This window comes from Prinia subflava, chromosome Z (assembly GCF_021018805.1).
Source record: "Prinia subflava isolate CZ2003 ecotype Zambia chromosome Z, Cam_Psub_1.2, whole genome shotgun sequence".
Lineage (NCBI taxonomy): Eukaryota > Metazoa > Chordata > Aves > Passeriformes > Cisticolidae > Prinia > Prinia subflava.
In genome coordinates this window covers 41,580,897-41,604,491 of record NC_086283.1, presented here as the reverse complement: position 1 = coordinate 41,604,491, position 23,595 = coordinate 41,580,897, and the positions used below count along the sequence as shown (strand labels likewise).

The following is a 23,595-nucleotide window of genomic DNA, read 5'->3' as shown; positions in this document are numbered from 1 at the left end:
TATCATATCAAAATACTTGTGATTAATAACAATATGCAAAGGCTAATACATAAATGCAAAAGCCAATATTATATTGTCATTTATAACACACAGTTAAAGTCTAACTGTCTTAATGAACATATTTGGGAATGATTAAACAAATGATTTGCCTTTAAGGGTCCACTTCACAACTTATTTTATTGGAAAGGAAGAAGTGCTTCCATAGGAGCTACTGTAGTAGCCCTTCCACTCCTGAATGAGCTTGCAAAAGAGAAAAGAGAGCAAGGGAACAAACCATAGAGGTAGGAATACTGTCATCCTCTTACAGTATCTAAAACTCCACCTCGCTTTATCTTTGAAAGTTCTCTCATTATCCTTATCTAATTCACCACCAAAAAAACACAGACATTGGGTAGAATTGCAAGGAATTATAATTTTATTTTATTTAATAATATTATAATTTTTGCCATTAAGTTACCCAGTTAAGGAAAAGCAATTACAAAGAAAATAGTGTGTTAAATCAAATTAGTTAAGTGGAGAAGGGTTTTTTCCAGCTCTGAGCGAGCTCCCAAATCTAGATCTACTCTACCTGAAATAAGGAAAAAAACCAGACAGCTTGTGCAAAAGCTACTGGAGATAACCCTTCCATTTAGGTGCTCTGTAGTCATTGAATTCTGCATCTCACAAAAGCTTTAAAACCTTTTAAGACTCCACCCTTCTGTGCAAGGTTGCAATAAAAGCAATTCAGGTTAAGTACCCCCCACTCTATGTCTCAGTGAGAGTACTACACATTAGTGTGGAGCAGTTCTCACTTTGCACCTAAGCTATGTGTGGGGTGGAAAGATTAGCAAATTGGTACAAAGAGCAATTGGCACAAAGATCCATCCATCTTCCACCAGCTTCATTCACACTGAATACTCATATGATGCAAACACAGAAGTTATAGCATACCATACCAGTCACAACCATAAAATAAGAAGTCCAACTAAATTCAGCCATGAAATTAAGAAATTTTCTAGTTTTGTCTGGACAGGGCTATAATCTGTTCTTCCGTTTACACTGAAATTCTGTGAGATTATTCAATTGCATCAGACTGTTTGGGGGCAGGTCAGGAGAGAGAACATAATGGCACAGTTAACAAGTCCTGCAGTTATATTTTTTTTTTCTAACTAGGTTCCAAATTTGCCCAGTAAACTCCAGAAAAGAGGCTCAGCCATGTAATTTTTCTTTCATTCAAAGGACAGAGGAAAAATAAACACATCTCTTCTTTGAAGAGATACAAATCCTAAACAGTTATGCAAATAACAACAACCTTCTGTTGTTGAGTTAGCCATGCAATGTTAACTTTTTCCTCTTACATCCTTTGTCCCATTTATTAATTGCAGCTTTTGCTTATTACCATGACATAATCAGCACTTCAAAGACAGGAAAAGGTCTATTTTTCTGTGAAATGTCTAGCATATTCAGCAATCAGAACATAAATTCTCCTTTCCCTGTTTCTGCTCAGTAGTCTGATAACAGAGTTACTTAGCAACAGATGAAGCAACTGAACTGTGTTGTCTGATCCATACACATTTCACTGCAAAGCAACACTCACAAAAGCATTATTTAGCTGATGGTTGCTCTACCTAGATGTATTTTTGAAGTGTAAAATCCATTAGTGTGAGACAAGCCTATATGAAAATTTAACCATCATGCACTATCTGTAATGCACTACACATTTTGAAATTAACAGAAATTGCCTGTAAGACTTACATACATGATTTTGAGGACCTCTGAGAAAGGAATAAACAAGAAAATACAAAATACAAGACTATTTACATGGATGCTACACTAGCTGCCTAAAAGGGGAGGATAGGATTCCTCTTTCTAGCATGAAAGGTATGAACTTTAAATACACAGATCAAGCCCTCAGACACCAAGGACACATTTCTTGCCACAGAATATTTTGATTTCCAAGAATGAATACTTAATAATTTTGAAAACACACACACATAAACACATATTTCTCCAAACCACCTACTTCACCAGGAAAGCAGGAAGTAGTATGTGCCACACCAAATAAATGCTAAGGACATTTTTTAGAAGGCAGAAAAGTAGCCCACTGAATTTGACAAACCATTTTCCAACCATAAATAACTTTTAAGGTAATTCCACAACTAAACAATGCCGGGTTTTTTTGGTTTTTTTCGGTTTGTTTTTTTTTTTTTTTTGGGGGGGGGGGTTGGGGTTTGTTTTGTTTTTTGTCTGTTTTTTGTTGTTATTGTTTTGTTTTGGGGGGGTTGTTTTTAGCTTTTTGGGTTTTTTGGTGGGGTTTTTTGTGTTGGCTTTTTTGGGTTTGTGTTTTGGTTTTTGGGGGGTTTTTTGGTTTATTTTTTTTAATGTAAAAGTTTCTATTTTACAATTGCATGAGAACTTCTTAAAAATTGTCTTGGTTCATCACACAAAACTACATTGCCGGCAAGACTTGAAAGTCTCTGGCCCCTAGCAAGGGGAAAGCACAGCAGCTTCTTCAACTTTATCATCTAGTGACATTGTTCAAGTGTTATTTTATTCTAAGCATTAAACACCCTGGAGTTCACAACATCTTCAAAACTTATTTCATGTGTATATATGAAGATTTATGGAGCTGAATTTAATTTTACAGAACTATACCAAGTTTGCCCCAAGACCTTTTCTTCCCCCTGAAAAATTAAAGATGGGCAGGAATTTAGGTACAATTAGATACTAAAAAAAGAAAGTACATTCATGAAAAACTAGGCAAAAATCAGTTTTGGCAAGTCACTAGACAAATTACCAGACGGGACAAAATTTAGAGAAATTTCCTATTAATTTGACAGCAAATATTTTTGTCTTATTTGTAATTAAAAATCAGTGTTATGTTTTCAACGATGAAGGCAACCAAGTAGAGTGCAAGTTAAGAGCACATGTCATGACTACCATACAAAGAATTAAGATACTTCCTATGTTCCATTTCAACCAGGAACTTTGATGACATTTCAGATATTAAAACCACAAAGTCTTTAAGTGCTAATAACTGCAATAACAACTTCTTAGGTTACATTTCACACTATAAAGAGAATAAAAACTTCAATGATGAGAACTCTAAGATGCACCTTCAAGAAAAGCTAACACCTTCGCTCCACATTTTTGAATGATCAAGCACTTATGCCGATATTTAATCATACTGCATTCTTAATTACAATTAAGGAATCTTTCATATACAATTATGCATCTTGAAGGTTTTCCTCTTTATTTCAAAGACAAATAATTAACTCACCTTTCTCTTTCCAGAGAACGAAGGAAAGAAGATCTTTTTCCTTCCAGACTTCTCAGACAATTTCTTTTTCTTTGTCATTTTTGAAGTTTTTTATGTATTAAGTATTAGAAGGACTAGCTTTGACAGTATCCAAGACTGTGTTTCAGTACAGGAAGAGGCATGTGCCCTTTTTCTTCATTTAAACTACACAGAAATCACAGTTTAGGTCTCTATCTCCTACTTTTCAACTTTCTACAGTTCTGATAAAGCCAATTTCTTTGTTGATTTGAGAAGGGTTTATACACAAAAAAACCCAGTCTCGAGCATTAGCACCTCTTCGTCTTTTTGAAGCCAGATATCAAATGATTCCTGAATACAAGGTATGCTGTTTTCTTACAAATACAATTTATTTGTTCCAGTTCAGCACTTTTGAAACTAAGGCTATAACCATGATATTAGCTGACAGTTAAAAATTCACCTGCAAGCAGGTTTTACTACTTCCTTGCAAGAAACAAATTTTAAAAATTAAATAAAATTTTTTAAAAACCCTTAAGTCAGTGTTCTGCTACACCATTTACAAGCCACTCTTTCTACATCAGAAACTATAATTTCAGAGACTGCTTAGAATTAGGACACAAGACTGTTTTATTACTCCTCATCAACTTCTTTCTACTAGCACAGGCACACTACTCTATCCTAGTGAGAAAGTGATATATTTAAATAAAATATTGTGAGTGTATCACTTGTAATCAAGAACCCAAGCTCCAAAAATCTCTTAGCTGTTTTCGCTTTTTACTGAACTTGTAGAAACAAAGTAAGCATTCCATATGAACTAAGTATTTTCCTACACAAACCACATATCTCCCAATTACTCCTGAAATACCATGTTAAAAACAAGGAGTTAATACATTTAGCTTAACTTGTACTTTGTATCACCGTAGAATTCTGAGCCATCTCTATAGAATTGCAATTTTCACAGCCAGAAACATTTTGAAGCAATTCACTTGCAAAAAGCCATTCTAAAGAAAATTTTTAAAAGATAAAGAGGAAGAGAAAGTTTTGACAACCAAAATGCCTTGGGAAGAAAAAAAAATCACGATATGTACTTACTAATTTGTTTTCTTGCATATATATTCTTTGCAGCTTCAGACAGCCTTTAGCTATAATGATCATTCCTTCATCTGAGATCTTGTAACATTGCCCAAAATGTATGTCTTTCAATTCCCTGCATTTTGAACCGAGCTGCAATTGATGAAATCAAAGGGGAAAAAAAAAAAACCAACAAAATTTTACTGAAATGAAGAGATGGGAGAAAAGATTTTTTTCTGCTTCTCCACGCTCCATTAAAAATTATCTTTCTTTTCAGGCTTTGAAACACTATATGCAAACAAGAAAGATTCTAATTACATACGTGACAAAATTAAGTTGCTAACCATAGTCAACAAAATGGAACTAAGAGCAGCACATAAGAACTAAATGTATACATACATATATGTATGTACAGGTAGCTAAGAATGCCTTTATGCTCCACAGCTTATTTGATCTACCCTAACTCATAAATGCTCCTGTAACACTCTCAGAGAGTTGATGAAATTCCTGCACATCTCACAAATAAAGATCTTAGTCACCCCTCAGCATCCATGAAGCAAAAATGAGTTACTTAAACACAGGTTTTGAATAGCAACCAAGCTCAGGAAAATTGAATCCAACAGAAGTGAAGTACAGAATGTCAAACTGCAGATTTAACTACAAAAGCAATCATTCAATCCCTGGGTATTAAAAAGAAAAAAGAAAGTATGTGCTGTTCTAGAGAACAGCATTTACTGCACCAAAAAAAAGTCTCCATACACCAACTTTTAAAACAAGATTTTTTGAGATTTTAATTAAATCCTAAGAAAGGGTAACTACTTCTACTTGCTAAGCTGAAATATGCCAAGTTTACAGAAGGGATTTGTGGAATGGATTGTTACCTGCTTCAGGCCTTCATCAGTGAGTCTATCTTGATTGCCTACATGCACTTTCTGAAGAAGAGGACACTGAGAGGCAACTGCAATAATAGAGGTGTCAGAAAGCTGTTTACACCTGTAGGCAGTATACCTTAGGAGACCAGGACATTTAATTGCTAATATGCATACTCCTGTATCAGATACATTGCGACAATCAGAAATATTGATTTCAGTAATGTTCTGGCTTCTTGATGCTATTTTTTCCAATAGCTCATCAGTGACCTGCAAAGAAAAAACAAATACCCACATATAACTTTTTCCATAAAGATCTTTAACAGCATTAGGACAAAAATGACTGTCAGTAAGATGCATTTCCATGAGCTATAGGAAAAATGAAACAAGACCTCCTTTACATATACTGTCTATGGCTGAGTATTTTACTGTAATTGGTTTGTTTTGGAGGGGGAAGGGGCTGATGGTTTGGAGAGGATATGGACAATAGGGTGAAAGCCAGTTCTGACAGACTATGTAGCTACATGGTTTCATGATAAAGCTTACCAAGGGAGAGGCAACTGCTAGACAAGTACAGAAAATACGGGCAGCTGCAGGAATTTATGTCACCACAAAAAGAATCCCAAACGGCTGCCCAGCTTGACAGAAGTTCTCAAGTACCAGACTGAGCTCCAGAGCTAGGAGGGTAACCACAGACCTACATCTCTTTTTAGCCATGAATAGACTATCTCTATAGTCCAGGTATTAGAAAAATAAATTACTTGTTGGTAGAATTGTCTTATTAGGGTTTAGGGCTTGATGTGTTTCAATGACCTCAGCTCCTAGGGGAGGTTAACCAAGCTTGGGGAGAGTAACATACTACTGACAGTGGACACAAAGAATGCAGAATTCACAGACCACAATGACATTTGACAGAACCCCTTAGATAAGGAAGAAACTAAGAAAGCCAACTCAGCAACCAATCAACTTCAACTGAGTAAAAGGTGATTCTGGCAAGGGGAGATGGCAAACACCACAGACCACCAACCAAACCAGAAAGACCAGAAAGACTGGGTATGTGGACTAATTGGCAAAAGAAGTGCAGGAATCACTGCATTTAATTAATTTAACCAACAGGAGGTAGATACTAACTAATACTAATTATACTAACTAATAACAGAATACTATGTAACTTGTAGCCAACAAACATGCATTTGTTTACTGCAATATGTTTGATTTCATATTGATACTCATTTCTGCCCTATGGACGTTGTTTTAGCCTTCATTCTATTATTTTTGTTACTTAATTACTTTTGTTGTATGGAAGGGCAGTGTTTCAATTCCCTAAACCTTTTCTTTTTTCATTTTAATGTATTAGCAGGTATGCTCAAGCAAATCAAAGGGAGGACTGTTGAGGAAGAACACACTCAGTACACATAGCTTGGAGTGTAGCTGCAGTGGAGATCAGACTGAGCTCCAGGTGGCACAGCCAGAGGCAAAAGGCCACAGGTGAACTGATGTCAACTCTTTGCACAACAAAGAGACCTCTGGCACAGCCAGGTGAGGGACACTTGGAAATACAGCAGGAGCCAAGAGCCCCCAGATACATCCATGCACATACAGTGAGGGTATAAAAGCACAGAGGTCCCTTTGTTGGGGTCCTTCCTCCAGCCTGAGCTGTTATTCTATTGTCACACAATGATTACATTATTTTAAAGACCCAGAGGTCTGAGACTCTGCTGCAGGAAACCTGAAATACAGGCAGTAAGGAAAGTTGTCTGACTGTGTGGGATGTGCAGTGAGCCGAGCAGGGCATCCATCACCCCCCTGGGGCAGCCACCAGGAGGGACTTTGGTCCCAAGCAGGTGGTGCCAGTGTGGCTGACAGAGCGGCCCCTGGATGCTCAGACAGCAAAATTTCCTTAACACATTTGTAAAAAAAATTCCATCCATTTTGTATCTATAAACATTGCAGTTAGCCAGAAATTACAACAATCTTAAAAGAAGACAATCCTACAAAGGACCATTCAGAAATACTTACCCATCACTTGACATAGATGAGATTTGGCTTTAACCAAAGAGGGTAAGAAAGCAACACAAACCCCTTTCGATTTTTGTCTTATACAGCTGAGGAATAGTCTTTTCTGCATTTAATATGCTTTTCATTTGTAGCAAGTAAGATCTTTTTTCTTGCTCTTTCATTAGGCAGGTGTTAAGACGGAAAAGAACTGTGCTGATTTTGCCTGGGTTAGAAGTAATTTTTTTTCACAGTGACTAATAGGAGACTATATTTAAGATTTGTTTTGTTTTTCATATTGTTGCACAGGGATTGCACAGAGCCAAGGCTTCTTCTACTTTTCACCTGGCCAAGCTGGCAAAGAGGCAGAGAGGGAACACAGCCAGGACAGGTGACCCCCCCAACTGACCAAAGGGATATTCCAGACCATGCGGCATCACGCTCAGTGTATAAAGTGAGGGGAAGAATGAGGAATGGGGTTTGTCATTTCCAGTGATGGGGTTTGTCATCTCAAGTCACTGTTCTGCATGATGGGGCCCTGCTCTACTGGGGATGCCCGAGCACCTGCCAGCTGATAAGAAGCAGTGAATTAATTCTTTGTCTTGCTTGTTTGTGTGTGTGTGTGTGCAACTATTAAACTGTCATTAAACTCTTAAGTTTTGTAGCTTTTATCCTTCCACTTCTCTCCCCAGCCCTACTAATGGGGGAGTGAGGAAGGGGCTGCCTGGGGTTAAACCACAACAAACAACAAACTGTAAAGAAAAAAAAAATCCTTCTTCAAATGCAACTGTCTAGTGTTTATTTCTCTGTACCCTCTATTTTCATGAAACTCCTAAGATACTATTTATAAACTTCTGCAAGTCACTATTCAACAAGAAACCCAAGGGCAGTGGCCTAACAATACTAGCTCTATCCCTAAGGTTTTCCCTGGAGGGAAGATACCCTGTACAATTCAAGGCTAGGCTCCTAGAGATCTCCCTAAATTAAACGCACAAATATTTCATTTTAGGATCAGCTAAAGGCCTAAAAAACCCCAAACCAAACACAGTCTCTTTTCTAATGAGTAGAAGCCATACCAGCTGAAGAACAAAATAAAGACAATTTGTTAAAACAAACAGAGCAAGCACCATGTATGTGACCATTCTTCCAACTACGGCATCCTCAGAAATGCTCATATTTGTCTTTGAATTAATAAGAGGTCTGATAGTTCTAGACTACCTGATACAGAGTTGAGACAGGTAACCCACAACCCATTTTAAACAGCATTTGTGCTCTCACTGTTTAACAACTGATCTCAGACAAAATACACTATATTTAAAGGAATCAATCTAAGGGTCCACGCATTTTCAGCTAATAGAAAAATCTGTGAAACTACAGATATGACCATATTATGTGTTTCTTCTGTTTATCCCTGGTCAAAAGTACAAGTTTCAAGAACAAATTCTGAGTCATGAAAATAATTATTCCACAATGATGTTTTCATACCTGCTGACGACTACTGAGATCCAGTTGCTTCCAAAACTGAAAATCTAAACAGAGGTCACGCCAATATTTACAGACTAATGACACTGAAAGGCAACGCTCATTCAGAGATAAGTTGGAAAATATCTGTAAAGAAAGCAAAAAAAAATTTGTCAGATGTAATCATATTTTAGAGACAGAAATATTTTATTATCAATACATCTTGTAAAAGACAGAAAAGTATTAGCATGCATTATAACACACAGATCTACCACGTGCCCCCCACTTGACTAGTCAGAGACAATAATAAAAGAACCTACATCCCACAAGCTGACAGCATTAATAAGTCATATTAGCATAACCAACAATGGAATATATCCTAAGTACTCATTTTGTAGACTAAGTTTCAAAAGTGCTTCTGAGATGGCACGTCTAAGAATTACAAATTATCTCAGTGTTACTTGCAAGGCATTTAAAAACTGCTTTCATTTTCATCCTGAAATGGACGGGAAACCTTTCTTTTTATTTTCTAACCGAACTGGTAAGAAGAGTCATAAAGGCACATCAGGTCATGTGGGAAGGGGGCATGGGATGGTAGAGTAGATTAGCACAGTAAATCAGTGTCATAGAAGAGAACTGAAGCACAAAATTAGCCTTTTATACCCCAAGGTTTTGAGCATTATGGCAGCTGCCAAAAAAATAAACTGTAACTTTATAGCAAGATTTCTATTCAATTTTTCTATAATTTCTATAGCATGTATTACATTCATCCCTTTCTGAAAAGTACTGTTGTTTATTAATAAATATAAAAAGAGGATCTGTCAAGAGTTCACATGAAGGTACGCTATCAGCACAAATGAACTTAAATCTACATGTGATCCTACAATGAGAAAAGGCAGTAGTGGCATTATACCTACATAGGAGTACATACTGCAAAACATGAAGAGGTCCTTCCACTAATCTGAGGACATCAAGTACTTAATACAAGTACTATTGCCAAGGCAACTTTCTCAAGAAAATATGAACATACATGAAAGTGTCTATAGGAAAGCACTGAAATCTAGAAAATATGAAAACATTCAAGGAAACTACTAGGACTGTTAAGCCAAGGGGGAGGGATGGCAAAGGCAAAAACACACACATACATACAAAAAAAAAAAAAAAAAAAGAAAAAATAAGTAATTAAGCATTGAACTACAATGGTAACTTACAGAACTTTGGTCATTGGGTGGTCTTTGGAACAGACAAGACAACAAACTATTGATGATAACAATCACAAATATGCCACTTGTTCTAGGGGATGGCTTATCTCAGCAGTTTTAAGTATGTATATCCCTACAAGACCCCTTGATGAAGCAGAGCTCTAACAAGAGAGGAGGGGGTCAAATTCATGACGCTCTGTACATCCTTGCAAGATTTATCACTCTCCTCTTTTACTAGCTATTAGAAACTGGCAACCTCTTACACAAGACTCCTCAGTGTTGAAAGGTTGTGCGTGAACCCCATTTCCACACAGGCCTTTGCCTGGCCATTACCAGAGTCAGTGTCTGTTTCTCATCAGACAGCCAGTTAAACACAGCAGACAAAGTGCAAACAAAACAATCACTGACTGCTTTCTTCCTGCAGTTCTTGCTGGTACTGGTGAAGTCTTGTGCAGAACCAGGACGTGGCTGGTTCTGCACAAGCACTTAAAAATCAGCACTTAAAAAATACCATCACCCTTGGTCAAGCAGAAATAAAAGCACTGAATAGTAAGTGGTAATTTGGCATCTGATATTTCCTGCAAAAGTGTAATTCTAAACATTAGAAAAAGTGACAGTCTGATGACACTTGGTAATTCTAAGTAAGAGCAGTAGGAAACTTAAAATTCCTGCTGCCAGCATGAAACAGAAGACTGAATCTTTTAACAGTTATAAAATCTTAGAAGAGAACAAAGCAACACAATCCACAATATGTTTAGACAGACATTTGACTGACTCCAATTAATATTAACAAAGGATATCAAGATTGGCATTATAAAATACTTCAACTAATCTTTACTCAAGTGGGAATTGTGGAAATACCACCTTGGAGTAACAAAACCTTGCAGTTCTGAAGAATAGTAAACACGGCACAGTAACCACTATTGCTAATACAGCTGCCACTGTTAAAATGAAAGCCCATAAATAAGTTTTGTATTTTATTTTGTTTACCCTGGGTTGGCATGGCTAGGTTTTGAGGGTAGGGGGGCTACAAAGGCAGCTTCTCTAAGAAGCTGCTAGACCCTTCCTTCACATCTTACAGAGCCAGTGTCAGCCAGCACCCAAGATGGACCCACTCTGGCTGAGACTAAGACAGTCAGTGATGGCAGCAGCACCTCTGGGATAACATAAGAAGAAAAAAAACCAGCAGAAGCAAGTTGCAACCAGAGATGGAGTGAGAATATGTGATGAAGAAGGAGCAGCAGAAACAAGGTATGATGAAATGAGTGTAACCCCTATTCTGGTCCTCCTGAACAGCTGGGGGGAAGGAGGTAGAGAATTGTGAATGCAGTTAGGCCAAGGAAGGATACAAGGATACAAGAATTATGAAAGATGTAGGTTTTACTTCTCATTATCCTACTCTGATTTGGTTGGTAATAAATTCAACCAATTTCCCTAAGTTCCGTCTGTTTTGCCCATGACAGTAATCACTGAGTGATCTCTCCTGTCCTTAGTTCGTGACCCTCCCCTCATGTTTTCACTCACCAGTCAAGGAGGGGAGTGCCAGGGCTTTGGAAGGGAACCTGGTGTCCAGCCAAGATCAACTCACCATGCTACCATCCCAACAAAAGCTGAAAGCCCTCACAAATCACAGACCTACTGCTCACCTGCTTCTCCTACATGAGGCAATTATTGCAACAACAAAACAAAAAAGAAACAAGTTTGATTAAGTACTTGACACAAACAGTACTGCTGCATAGAAAATATTCTGGAAAATGTCCAAAAGCATTTGTAGTTCATGTTTTAGTCCATGCTGTACTCAAGTCTAGAAGCAGAGACAATTAAGGAGCACAGATGCTGCAAACCAACTTCTTAGAAAACAGGAAGTGAGGCCATCAGGACAAGAGAGACCAAGTCATTGCAGAAGTCCCAGTATGCACAGGAGAAGCCACATTAGTTACACAAGCTGTACGTGTTCAAAAACAAGGCCTTGCCAGTTTTCTTATCTGTAGTAGCTCTAAAAGTTCCAGCTATAAAAGGATGCTGAATAAAGCCATGTAAAACAACAGGTTCACTTCAGAACTTAAAATTGTTAAAAGATGACATATTGAATTACACAAAATGGAATTTAGTAGCAAGGACTATTCATATTCCAGGTGGTGGCATATCACCCTTACATTAAGGGATTAGATGAGCTACTGATTAAAATACTATACTAGTACATAAAACACTTTGACTCACTTTGATGATTTCACCACCCTTTAATCCAGTATTATTCTCTAGATATACGCTGATATTGTGGCAGCTTACTTGTCCTGACTTAAAATTTCCACCTCCCAAGGATGTATAAATACAGCTGAAGGCTAAAACCATTCCCACAAGCCTGTTCATTTAACTCCTGCTTATGACAGATAACTTGGATGGCAATGGTTCTACTTGTTAGCACATTTAATTCCTGGAAATTGTAATCAAACATGTACACTTTGATATCCACCATTCAATATGTTCTCCCTCAACTCTTTCTAATCCCTCTTCCAAACACCAGAATATACTTTAGCACTGTAAAGGGGGGGGGAAGTTTAATGCTTTTTTCTAGAATCCTTTTACATTATTTTTCCTGTTGGCAAAAGGCAGGGGTAGAGGAAGCAGAGCTCTAGAAAAGGAGCTCACTCTCATCTCACCCTCTTTCAGCTCAAATTCCTAATGCAGATGTCAGTTCCTCCTGCTTCACCCTTTCACGTGATCATTAAGATTACTGGGTTTCTCTTTCCCTTCAATGGCTGCAAGAGACTCTCTGAGCCTTCAGGCTACACCCCATTTAAGGATACCTGATCTTCGCCACTGACCTTAACATACCTTCCAGACACAGTAAATTCTTTAACAATAAGCTCTTGCTTTGAAATAAAACTGTTCACACAGACTCGTTAAAGACCAGAAATGCCTTCCTTGCCTCAGTCTTAAAAAGGAAGACTGATTGCTCTCCAGGTACCCAGTCCACCTAACTGAAAGACAGGGAGCAGAATGAAGTCCCCCCATAACCTAACGAAGAATGGCGAGTGACCTGCTACACCACTTAAAACCCACAACAGTCTACAGGGCAAAATGGGATCCACGGGTCCTAAGGGAGCTGGTGGAACTGCTCACCAAGCCACTTTCCATTATTTACAGGCAGTCCTGGATGCTAACAGGGGCCTTTCCAGTTGACTGAATGCTGCCACATGTGATGTTCATCTACACAAAAGGCTCAGAGGAGGATCCAGGAAACTATAGGCCTGGCAGTCAGACCTTGGTCCTGGATAAGGGTATGGAGCAGATCATCTAGAGTGCTGTGACATGGCACATACAGGACAACCAGGAGTCAGGCCCAGGCAGCATGGCTTTGTGAAAGGTAGGTCCTGCTTGACCAACTTGGTCTCTTCCCATGACCAGGCAACCTTCGTGGTGGAGTAAGGGAAAGGCTGTGAATTTTGTCTGCCTGGAATTTAGTAAAGTCTTTGACACCATTTGCTTTGACAAAGTACACTCCTGGAGAAACTGTCTGCTCATGGCTTGCACAGGTGTACTCCAGAAACTGCGGGAGCAGGACCAGGGCAATGATCATTCCCCTGTGCTGGCCACTGGTGAAGCCGCACCTCAATCCTGTGGACAGTTTTGAGTTCCTCACTACAAAAAAAACCCTGAGGTGCTGGTGTGTGTCCAGAGAACACTGGAGATGAGGAAGGGTCTGGAGCACAAGTCTGATGGGGAGCAAGAAAAGGGTTTTCAGCCTGGAGAAAAGGAGGCTCAGGTGGAACCTTATTGCTCTCTAAAACCAACTGTGAGGAGAGTGTAGCCAGGGGGTTCAGGGTCTTCTCCCAGGCAAAAACTGACAGGACAACAAGAAATGGCCGCAAGCTGAGGCAGGGGAGGTGTTGCCCTGAGATCTCCTAGTTTGCTGAGCATACTAAAGTAGAAGTGTGCAGCTTCTCACGCTCCTTAATGTAAACACAAGATCATGTTTTGTAAATACCGCCCTTGTTATGAATTCCTTCTCCAAGAGAAGGGGAGGTTGAATGACAGCCTCCTTGACCAACGTGGGTAAGAGGTGGGGATGCCCACTCTCTAATCCATGGTCACCTTGCTAGAAGTGTTTAATAGGAAGAATAAACAAAGGGTGGCTCTCCTGCCCTGCTGCTCTGATGAACCCAGACCTCTGTCTCCAAGTGTGTCCTTATCTGCTAGGCTCGCAGTGATAGGGAGGTTTAGTTTAGACATTAGGAAAAATTTCTTCACTGAAAGGGTTATCCAGCACTAGAACAGGCTGCCCAAGGCAGCAGTGGAGTCACCATCCCTGACCATATTCAAAAGGTATGTAGATGTGGCACTTAGCAGCATGGATTATTGGTAGAGTTGGCAGTACCAGGTTAATGGCTGGATTTAATGATTTTAGAGATGTTTTCCAGCCTAAGTGGAGCTACAAAGGCAGCTTCTCCAAGAAGCTGCTAGAACCTGGCAGAAAGAAAATACAAAAATGTAATGCCCACAACAGCAAAAGTCAACTAACATATATAGGAAGTTTTCAGTCAAATTACATTTAATCTGCTTCACTCAATTCAAACAGTCTAATTTTATGTTGATAGATACACCCATACAAATCCCTTACAAGAGAGAAGCCACACTATTTTACCTATAAACAAAAAAACACAGCTAATTCCACAGTACCCCACGTGAGTCAATCCACCATTCTGAATCAGGTGATGTGCAACTGATTTTAAACCAAGTCCTTGCACAACACAATTCAGACCACCAAAAAATAGCTCCTGACCAAGTTTTGGTGTTTTCTACAACTTTTTAGAATATTTTGTAAGACACTGGATGAGAAAGAAAGAAGGTAAATGCTCATTAATATTAGTGCAGGGTCCAGTCAGAAAAGCTAAAGTTATTCTGTGCAATTCTCTTCTTTACCACCAAGTTCTTGTAAAATAGGCTAAGACATTACATCCCTAACCGTTTCCCACTGTTTCTATATTAAATGTATTCTAAATAGTTCAGCATGTGTGTTTAAAAAAGACTATTTTGAACATCTGTGAAAAATGTTAGTATTTCAGCATGAAGAGAGGAGAAAAATATCAGCAAAAGAAAAAGACACCACAAAGCATCCTATAAATACCTTTCTTTAAAAGAATAAAGATCAATCTTAAAAAAACAGAAAACCAAACTAAATTTGTTTAGTGTGTCTTTAAATATTAGGTAATTTTGGCCTTAAATCAAGTTCCTCAAAATGAACCAAGTGAAGAAAAAAACTGCACTTTTAATCAAAGGGAATAGTGAAAAGTCAACCATATCCATTAAAGTTACTATGAAAGGAAGTTTGGTAGTAGAAAATTGTTTATGTGGTTGTTAACACAATATCCTCAGCATTAAGTTTTCTAAAAAGTAATTTGCATCACAAAAATCAAATATAAACATAAACATAATTCAATAAATAATTTTAACTTATTAAAAGACAAACTTAGTTTAAAAAAACTTAAAAACCATAATCAAGGAGTTAGAATTATTGATTGCAAATACTAAAGAAGCCTTTGCCTCAGGAAGGGATGCAAGAGAATTCAGTTGATTGCTAATACCAGTCTTTAAAAGATATTGCTAACTTTAAGAACAAGGTACATGTCCTATGGACATGAACAAAATAAAGGCCCCACAGCAGAAGAGACTGTAAAAGATGAATCGATGTACCCCCTATTTCTGTTCACCATTTTAATTTGAAAAAAGTAGTTTCATTTCTGTGAATGAATCTCTCCTTTATCAATAAAAGTCTTTTGTACTCAAAAACGGCTGTCTACAAAATTATTTTCATTATACTGCATCAGGTAGACCTGCTTTAAACCAAAAAGCTTATGCAATTAACAACAAAAGAACAATAAAATGTACACTCAAACATTTCATGGTGCCTAAGTAACTTCAGACATTCATTCTTGGAAAACTGCTCACTTGTTTAATCAATTTTTTTAACATCTAACTAAAACTTCACTAATAAAAATATTTCCCAAGTACCATTTGACAAAAAGAACATGCTTAGTACATGACATTTTACTGTGAACAGTAAAACACAGTATTTGCTCATTGCAGGCATAGACCAGTTAAGCTGCCATTGAATTTATGGTTATTAAAGGCCGCTTCATTCTATTTCAGAAAACTCAAGAATCATACGTAAGATAAAAGGAAGGAACTATCTGCTTTGTTTTCAAGATATTTCTTCACCCACACATAACTTGAAAAGAACAAGGCAAATGTGAATGATTCTGAGTTTATGAAAGAGATGTGAGCATTAAGCTCAGCCACCTCTGAAAGGAGCCTCAGTACACCCATGAAGGAAATCAAGTTAAAACTGTTCTTGAGATTAAGAAAAATGTGCCAGCCAGGAAAAGTGATGGTGTGATTTCACATCACAGCCAAGATTCTTTTGGCAAGTTGCTATTCATAGCAAACATTTACCAGTCCCCTACTTCCCAGTCACTTGAATTTTAGCACTGGATTTAGTACTTAGACAAAGTCTTTTCAGGCAGCTGATCCTAAGGAAAAATTCTGCAGCATTAGATTGGTGTCAGATTAGCCAGATGAATTTACTCGCCCTGCAATTGCATGATCACTCTACAAAGCACAAAACCAGTGGCAGGAACACACAGCCAGAAGTTACAAAAGGAAACAGACACTGCCCTTACCAGCCACTTACTCACAGATTGCCTTAGCTGCAAGGCAGAACACAATAATAGCTTCTGTCTGTAAGAAATTACTGTGCTCTTAATGGAAGGGAAGAGTCCTGACCAATAAACAGAGTAGTTTTACCTGCAGGAGCTTACAATGTTACCACTCTCAGAAACCCATCTGCCCTCACTAAAAGACACCATGTAGTGCTTCTGAGTCACCATGCCAGTTTAGAAGCAAAGACATTAAAACAAAGCAAAATCTGTCAAAGGTCAAACATGGGTCAGGCAACCTGAAAAAATGAAACAAATGAACAGGGAATGAAAGCAGATGTTACATTTAATTTACTTTACATTCCAACACTTCACAATTTGTAATCTGTTTGTTTTCTCCATGCAATAATATGCAGTATTGGAGATGCAGAACAAGCCAAGCCAACATCTACACAACCTTATGGAAACTTTTACTGGCCATGAGTGTTAAGGCATCTATCCCTGTCAAAAAAAGCAGAAATTTCATTCCAATTTCTTCCCCATCACATAGCTCATTCTCTGATGAACCTACATGCTTGAATGAAAGCTACCTTTTCAAACACACCTCTGCAGAGCAAAACAATTGTTTTTGTAATTCTGCAATAAATCATAAAATTCATAACATCTTTGAGAAATTTATCATTGAAATAATGAGCATATACTGTCATCTCTTTAGTCTACTGGCACACCTTCCCTTCACAATTTTGCCCCTCAACTGCATTCCAGAAGCTCAGCAACACCACAGTGAACCTCAGACTGGTTCATTTCCCCACTAGAATCACACGGTGACAGTAAACTTCATGGGAAAAACAAAAAAAAAAATCAAGAAGCCAAAAAACCAAAACAAATATATAACAAATCATACTGCTGTGTTGAGCATTGCTAAAGAAAAAGGAGTTGAGGTGAACTAATTGTGAAATTAAAGGACATTTTACCTCCTAGCATTAGCCACAAAGGTTCAAAACCCATTTCATGTCTCTTAATGCTACATTTAAAAGACAGACTCAACACAAGCTTTAGACAGGATAATATGATGGGAACACCAGCATATATAGGAAAAAAACCCTAGTATTACAAAAGTGACTCAATGAACTTGTAGATAAAGTCCAATCCAAATAACATATTATAATGCCTCTGTCTCCTGACTAGCCAAAAAGAACTAAAAAAAAAAAAAAAAAAAAAAAAAAAAAAAAAAAAAAAAAAAAAAAAAAAATTATAGTGCAACTATAAAATGCAAAACTGACAGGGTTTGTGCTACAGGCACATGTTCATGCTTTATAAATTAAGATCAGCAAACTGAGAAAGAGGACCCCAAAAGAAGACATCATCTATTTTAGACTCTTTTGTTTTGAAGCAAGTGCAAGCACACCCCAAACATTCCTGATAAGGGCATTCCCCTTGCTGTTAAAAAAACATGAATAAATAGAAATCACAACTTGTCACATAACCTAAGAGATAGGAAACCACTGTTCCCAAGACCTGGAAAGATACAAATACAGTGTAAGAACACCTAAGTATCTCACCCAAATTAAGCTTATTCTTTCCTTCAATTCAACAAGGGACAGGAATACTTTCTACCAATTTTCTCTTAACTGAAGAGAATAGCAGTCTTCTTTCGGCACAACTGTCACTCAGTTTGTCCAGAATCTTCCAACTACTGTATGTAATAGGATATGTTTTTCATGACCTCTGGATCTCCTCCGATCCCTCTCACATTTGGGTGAGAATTTTCTAAGGAGATTCTAGTGCCCACAGCCTAATGCAGTACCCTAGCAGAGGCTTTAAAAGCACCAAGCACAGGAGAGAATTTCCCTTGTGTGTTTTACACCCAGAACTCCTGTTAATACACTTCAAAAGGAAATCTGAAGTGTTTGAATTGGCATTCTCTTGTAAGATTGTGACTCTTACAGATGTAAGATCTCATGTAAGATCATGGTCTGCAGACTTTTTTACATCTTTACATCTTTTTGATTAAACAGCAGCACTGCAAAGAGGTAACAGGTACAACAGGAAGATTTATTCTTCTGTTTTATTTTCCAGGAATAAGTAGCAGTGACACTTCAATAGGCACAAATGTGCCTATAATAGGCACAATTGAGCCACAAATAGAGCTCAAAGTTTTCAGAACTCAGTCATATGCAACAGATTTTATAATTTTCTGTAGTGCACGCTCAGAAAACAGCTCCCTTTTCTTTTTAATTCACACCTCTAGGACACACTCAAGTTATCTATAGCTGACTGATCTATAATTCCTTAATTCCCCTTGAGTTTTAAAGAGAATGGCTTTAAATTACCCCTTAGTCAAAGGTAATCACCCTCCTCTACCAAGACTAAAGATGACATTCTGCCCACTATATAACACTGTTTTTTCATACACGTGTCAGCAGCAAAATGAAAAGCAAAATGCAAAACCCTGACTGTGGAAACACCCTTCTTTAATCACTTCATATTGATCGGGATACCTCTTCACCAGCCAGGGAAACAGGATCAACTGGCGCACTGCACCATTGTCCTGAGCTGACTTTCTGATGCTCGTATCCCCAATTGCCTGTTCTGTTTGTGCTGTATATTGAGTTCTACACCTTTAAGATTGGTTCTGAGCGCGAAGGGAGGAAAGAAGAAGGGTGCAGTTTGTTTGGAGAAACTGCGCTTGCTCCTCCACATTCTGCTCCTGGACTGTGTTTGTCTGAAGCACAGACTGACAGCGGGACAGAGATCTCCTGTGCTTTTGTCAGTTTAGCTAGCTGAGGCAGAGAAGTTCCCTGGACTCTTTTTTTGCTTTTTCTTGGGACTGTTTAACCCTGCTCTGGACTGAAAACCCAGAAGAGCATCAGGATCTCACACCTGCGGCCCACCGGGGCCCGGGACAGCATTTTCCAGCACTGGAGGGACTGATAAGAGACTGAGAGAGCCAAGCTACACCCACGGCAAGGACATCCTCAATTTGCCATCTCTCTTCAGAATGGTGAGAGGTTTTATTGTTTCATATTATTCATTTTTTATGCTTGTGGGCACTTTGTTAAATAAACAGTTTTTTCCACTTTTGTCTAAGGAGATTTCTTTCTGGACCAATTGGGGGAGGGGCCATTTGGGTTTGCTTCCCAGAGGGACCTCATTGAGAGGTTTCCTCCCAAATTTGCCCTAAACCAGGGCAACCATGAACCTCCCAATCCAGCAGGGCCCATCTAATGAGCTGCAGACAAAACCTTCCAACCATCTCAAACCCTTGGCTTAAAGAAGACTGAACCACAGTCTCCTTTAGTAAACAAGCTAAACAGCATCTAAGCAGACAAAGTGTCAAGTTCTTATTAAATACATATCTCCTTGGGCTTTAGGCCACCTACAGACACTCCTGCACCAGCACCACTGCATCAGAAGGTCACAGATATGGGAATCAAGAAAAAAATCATCAGGATCTGCCTCCCAACACTTCCCAGGATGAAATCTATTGTCCTTGTATTAAGGTTTGTGTCTCCTACATCTACGGTAAAAAGTTCAGTAAAGATTTTGGGTACATTTGTCTTCTACCCTCTCATTAAAAAATGACAGCACTGGAGAAAGGATTCTATTTAGAATATTCTATCTATATCAAAATCCATCATAAGAAGGTGAATATAAATCCATTTGACAGGACACCTAGTTAAAGTTAAAAGTTCCATAGAGTAGTTTATTTTGGAAGCAACCAAAAAACCCAAAACAACGGAACAGTTAGGAAACAAAGATATAGATAAAGACACACATTTCTTATAAGTATATAAAATCTAAAAAAAAAAAAACCAAAACAAAACAAAAAAAAACCCCAACTCCTTAGTACAGCTATGGACTGAAGGGCAAATTTAGGGGGCTGTAGGTTGGCTCCTACCATGGTGCTGGAAATAATGGCCTATTTTTTCAAAGACATGGCAGGAGGAACTGGACTATAGGGCAACTGTAGAGACAGAATCACTGGAGAAGGTAGATGTCTGTTCTGATTTCAGCTAGGATAGAATTATTCTCAGCTTCTGGTACTGTGCTTTGTAGCTGGTACAAAACAAATGTATTGTCACCTGTATCTCTCTCTCTCTTGCTCTCCTTTTTATACAAACATGGCTAGTAGCATATTTTATTTTTCTTCAGTTATTAAACTATTCTTATCACAGGCCACAAGGTACACGTTTTTTCCCTGAATCCTCCACCCAACCAGTTTGTGTATGTGGTGTGTGAGTGGCTGCCTGGTACCTAATTGCCAGCTGGGGTTAAAACAAAACCCTTGTTTATAAAAAAAACCAGTAATGAACCATAAAACCCCCTACAACCTTGAAAACACAGGTAAGAATGAAATACTGGGTCTATATAAAATAGAGATTAAATAACATTTACACTAATCCACAGTTAAGACATGACATCTTTCACTATTAAATTTATGGCAGAGGTATAGATAGATATTTTTGAAAAAGTGAAACTGAGTTCCAAAAATAACCACAGAAAAGTAGTCATACCATTGATCAAAAAGTATTTCAGCTACACAAATCAAATGAGTCCAGTTTCAAAACCTAAAACCAAATATCAAAGAAAAAGCTTATCTTCCAATAACAGTGGCAAACAGATGGACTACATTCTAGAAGAACTACAAGACAAAGTTTCAATTTTGTAATCACAGATGAGATTAACTCAGATGATAGCTCATGAGTTCTTATTTGTCTACAATTAATTTGCATACTGCATCTATGAAACTGACATATTACTAACACAGGAGTATTTAAAAAAAACCAAAACCAACAACAACAAAAAAAACCACTCAAACCGACTAAACCTCCCACAGAATTAGTGTTATGTGCAAGACAGGTAAGTAGATTGTTACTGTCTAACAACAAAAAAGTACTTTCTACACTGGATGTACAAGTAGCAAAATGTGAATACCAGAGTCGTGTATCTCACTCCTCCATTACTATGTTCTGTCATCTGACCTCAGAGAAACTACTGCAATCCTGAAAACTTATCTCCCAAAATTTAAAGGCACACTCACATCAGACTATGGAAAACATCGCTGGCTCAGCCCCAGCTACACTCCTCTTTTTCGCTAAAGGAAGTCAGCACAGTGGTCAAGAGAGTAGCTTAAAAATGGAAACTAGTTCCAAAGGAGAACAGTATTAAAGGAACGGAAAGACAGCAAAAAGGACATGAGAGGTGAGTTCCTTGGATATACAGCATAAGAGGTTATGAAAGCATGTAATTCAAGAAGGCTGCAAACACTCTGGAACTACTAAGGCCAAAATTGACCCACAGTACACAACAATACAGACTGTTTAATACTCAACGCTGAAAACTTGTCTATGTAGTTCCAACACCCACAGAAGCACTAAATACAGTGGCAGGGCCCCCTTAGCGAGTACTATACCAGTGATGCAAGTAAAACTCGACTTTTGTGCAGAGCACCTTACGAAGTTAACGGGTACAGTCCAAACATTTACGAGACAGGTTCTGGACCTGATTTGTGTGTCTGCACCTCCAGCTAATGGCTCCCAACGCCCTTTCCAAAGACAAACAGCTGGGGTCGGGGAACGGGACACAAACAGAAGCGAACAACACGCCCCGACCCCTATGTGTCTCCCCAAAGGCAGGCGCTGAGGCAGTTCCGGACCGGCCTGGCCTGCTCCGGCTCCCGCCTGCACCGAGTCCGCCCGGCGACACCGGCGCCCCGGGGGCTGGCACAGCCCCTTGCCAAATCCTCAGGGAGAGGGCTGGCCCGTCCATCCCCGCATCCCGACCCACCTTGAGGAGGATGGAAGGTGGCAGCTGATTGATATCCGGGGTGGGCGGCGGCGGCAGCTCCCGGCAGCTGTCGCCGGGGTGCTCCAGGGGCTCCTCGCAGCCCGCCTCGCCGCCCCGCTCCTTCTCCTCCTCCGGGCCCTGCTCCTTCTCGTCGTGGGGCGCGGGAGGCGGCGGCGAGGCGGGCTGTCCCCCGCCGCTCTGCCTGGCGATGCCCCCGCCGCTCTCCCCCGCGGCGCCAGGCAGGGCGAACAGCTGCGGCTCCGCCGGGCACTGGCAGGCGCCAGGCTCGGGCTCGGCGGCGGCGCAGCGCGGCTGCTTGCAGGGCGGGCAGGCGGGCAGCCCGGCCCCCTTGCGCTTGCACACCATCTCGGAGGAGATCTCGCCAGGCGGCCCCAGGAGGCCTCGAACCGGCGAGGGCAGCAGGCCGGAGAAGAAGAGGCGCTGGCAGCGGCCCGGGGGTTCCCAGGCGGCGGGCGCCAGGCGCAGGAGGCGGCGGGCGACGCGCTGCTCGGCGGCGGTCAGCGACACGTAGGGCGGCGGCGGCGGCAGCAGCGGGTCCCCGGCGGGCAGCGGCTGCTCCGGGGCGGGCGAGCTGGCGCCGTGCACGATGAAGCAGAGCATGCAGGGCCCGCGCAGGAAGCAGCTCCGGCTGCGCGGCGGCGGCACCTTCCCCCGCGGGCGGCGGCGGTCCTGGCTCAGGCTCCTTGCCTCCTTCGAGAGCAGGTGGCCCATATAGGAGGGGAAGCGGCGGCAGCGGAAGGGCGGGTGTCACCTGCGGGAGGCGGCGCCGGGAGCTGACATGCCGCCGGCGGGCCGGGGCAAGAGGCGGCGGCGGGGCTGGTTCCGGGACGCCGGTTCCGGGACGCCGGGAGGGAGGGAGAAGCTTCCGCTACCGCCAGGCTGTCCTCCCCCGAGGAGTGGGGGCGGCGCTCCGCGGGCCGGCGCGGCTGCCGTTAGCGGCCGCGCTGGGCCGGGCAGGCCCCGCCGCGGGTGCCGCGGGTGCCGCGGGTGGGTGCCCGCCCGCCCGCCCGCGGTGTGTCACATCGGTGTACTCGCCGTGTGTCACATCGGTGTACTCGCCGTGTGCCACATCGGTGTACTCGCCGTGTGCCACATCGGTGTACTCGCCGTGTGCCACATCGGTGTACTCGCCGTGTGCCACATCGGTGTACTCGCCGTGTGCCACATCGGTGTACTCGCCGTGTGCCACATCGGTGTACTCGCCGTGTAAACGCGAGACTGCAGACTGCATACGGCACGTACGCCTGTGATATGTACCTGCATGCATTGTCACA

At 40.5% G+C, this 23,595-nt stretch overlaps 1 protein-coding gene across 1 annotated transcript in view; it reads right to left on the bottom strand.

Moving 5' to 3' along the window:
• FBXL17 (F-box and leucine rich repeat protein 17) overlaps nt 1-23,166 on the bottom strand; it is a 288,354-nt gene extending 265,188 nt beyond the window's left edge. The window contains exons 1-4 of the mRNA XM_063422110.1: nt 22,301-23,166; nt 8,677-8,799; nt 5,209-5,466; nt 4,349-4,480 (exon numbers count right to left, since the gene is read on the bottom strand). Coding sequence (XP_063278180.1) covers nt 4,349-4,480; nt 5,209-5,466; nt 8,677-8,799; nt 22,301-23,032 — 1,245 coding nt within the window. The 5' untranslated portion in view covers nt 23,033-23,166. The remainder of the gene's footprint in view (nt 1-4,348; nt 4,481-5,208; nt 5,467-8,676; nt 8,800-22,300) is intronic.
• Nucleotides 23,167-23,595: the final 429 nt, after the last annotated feature.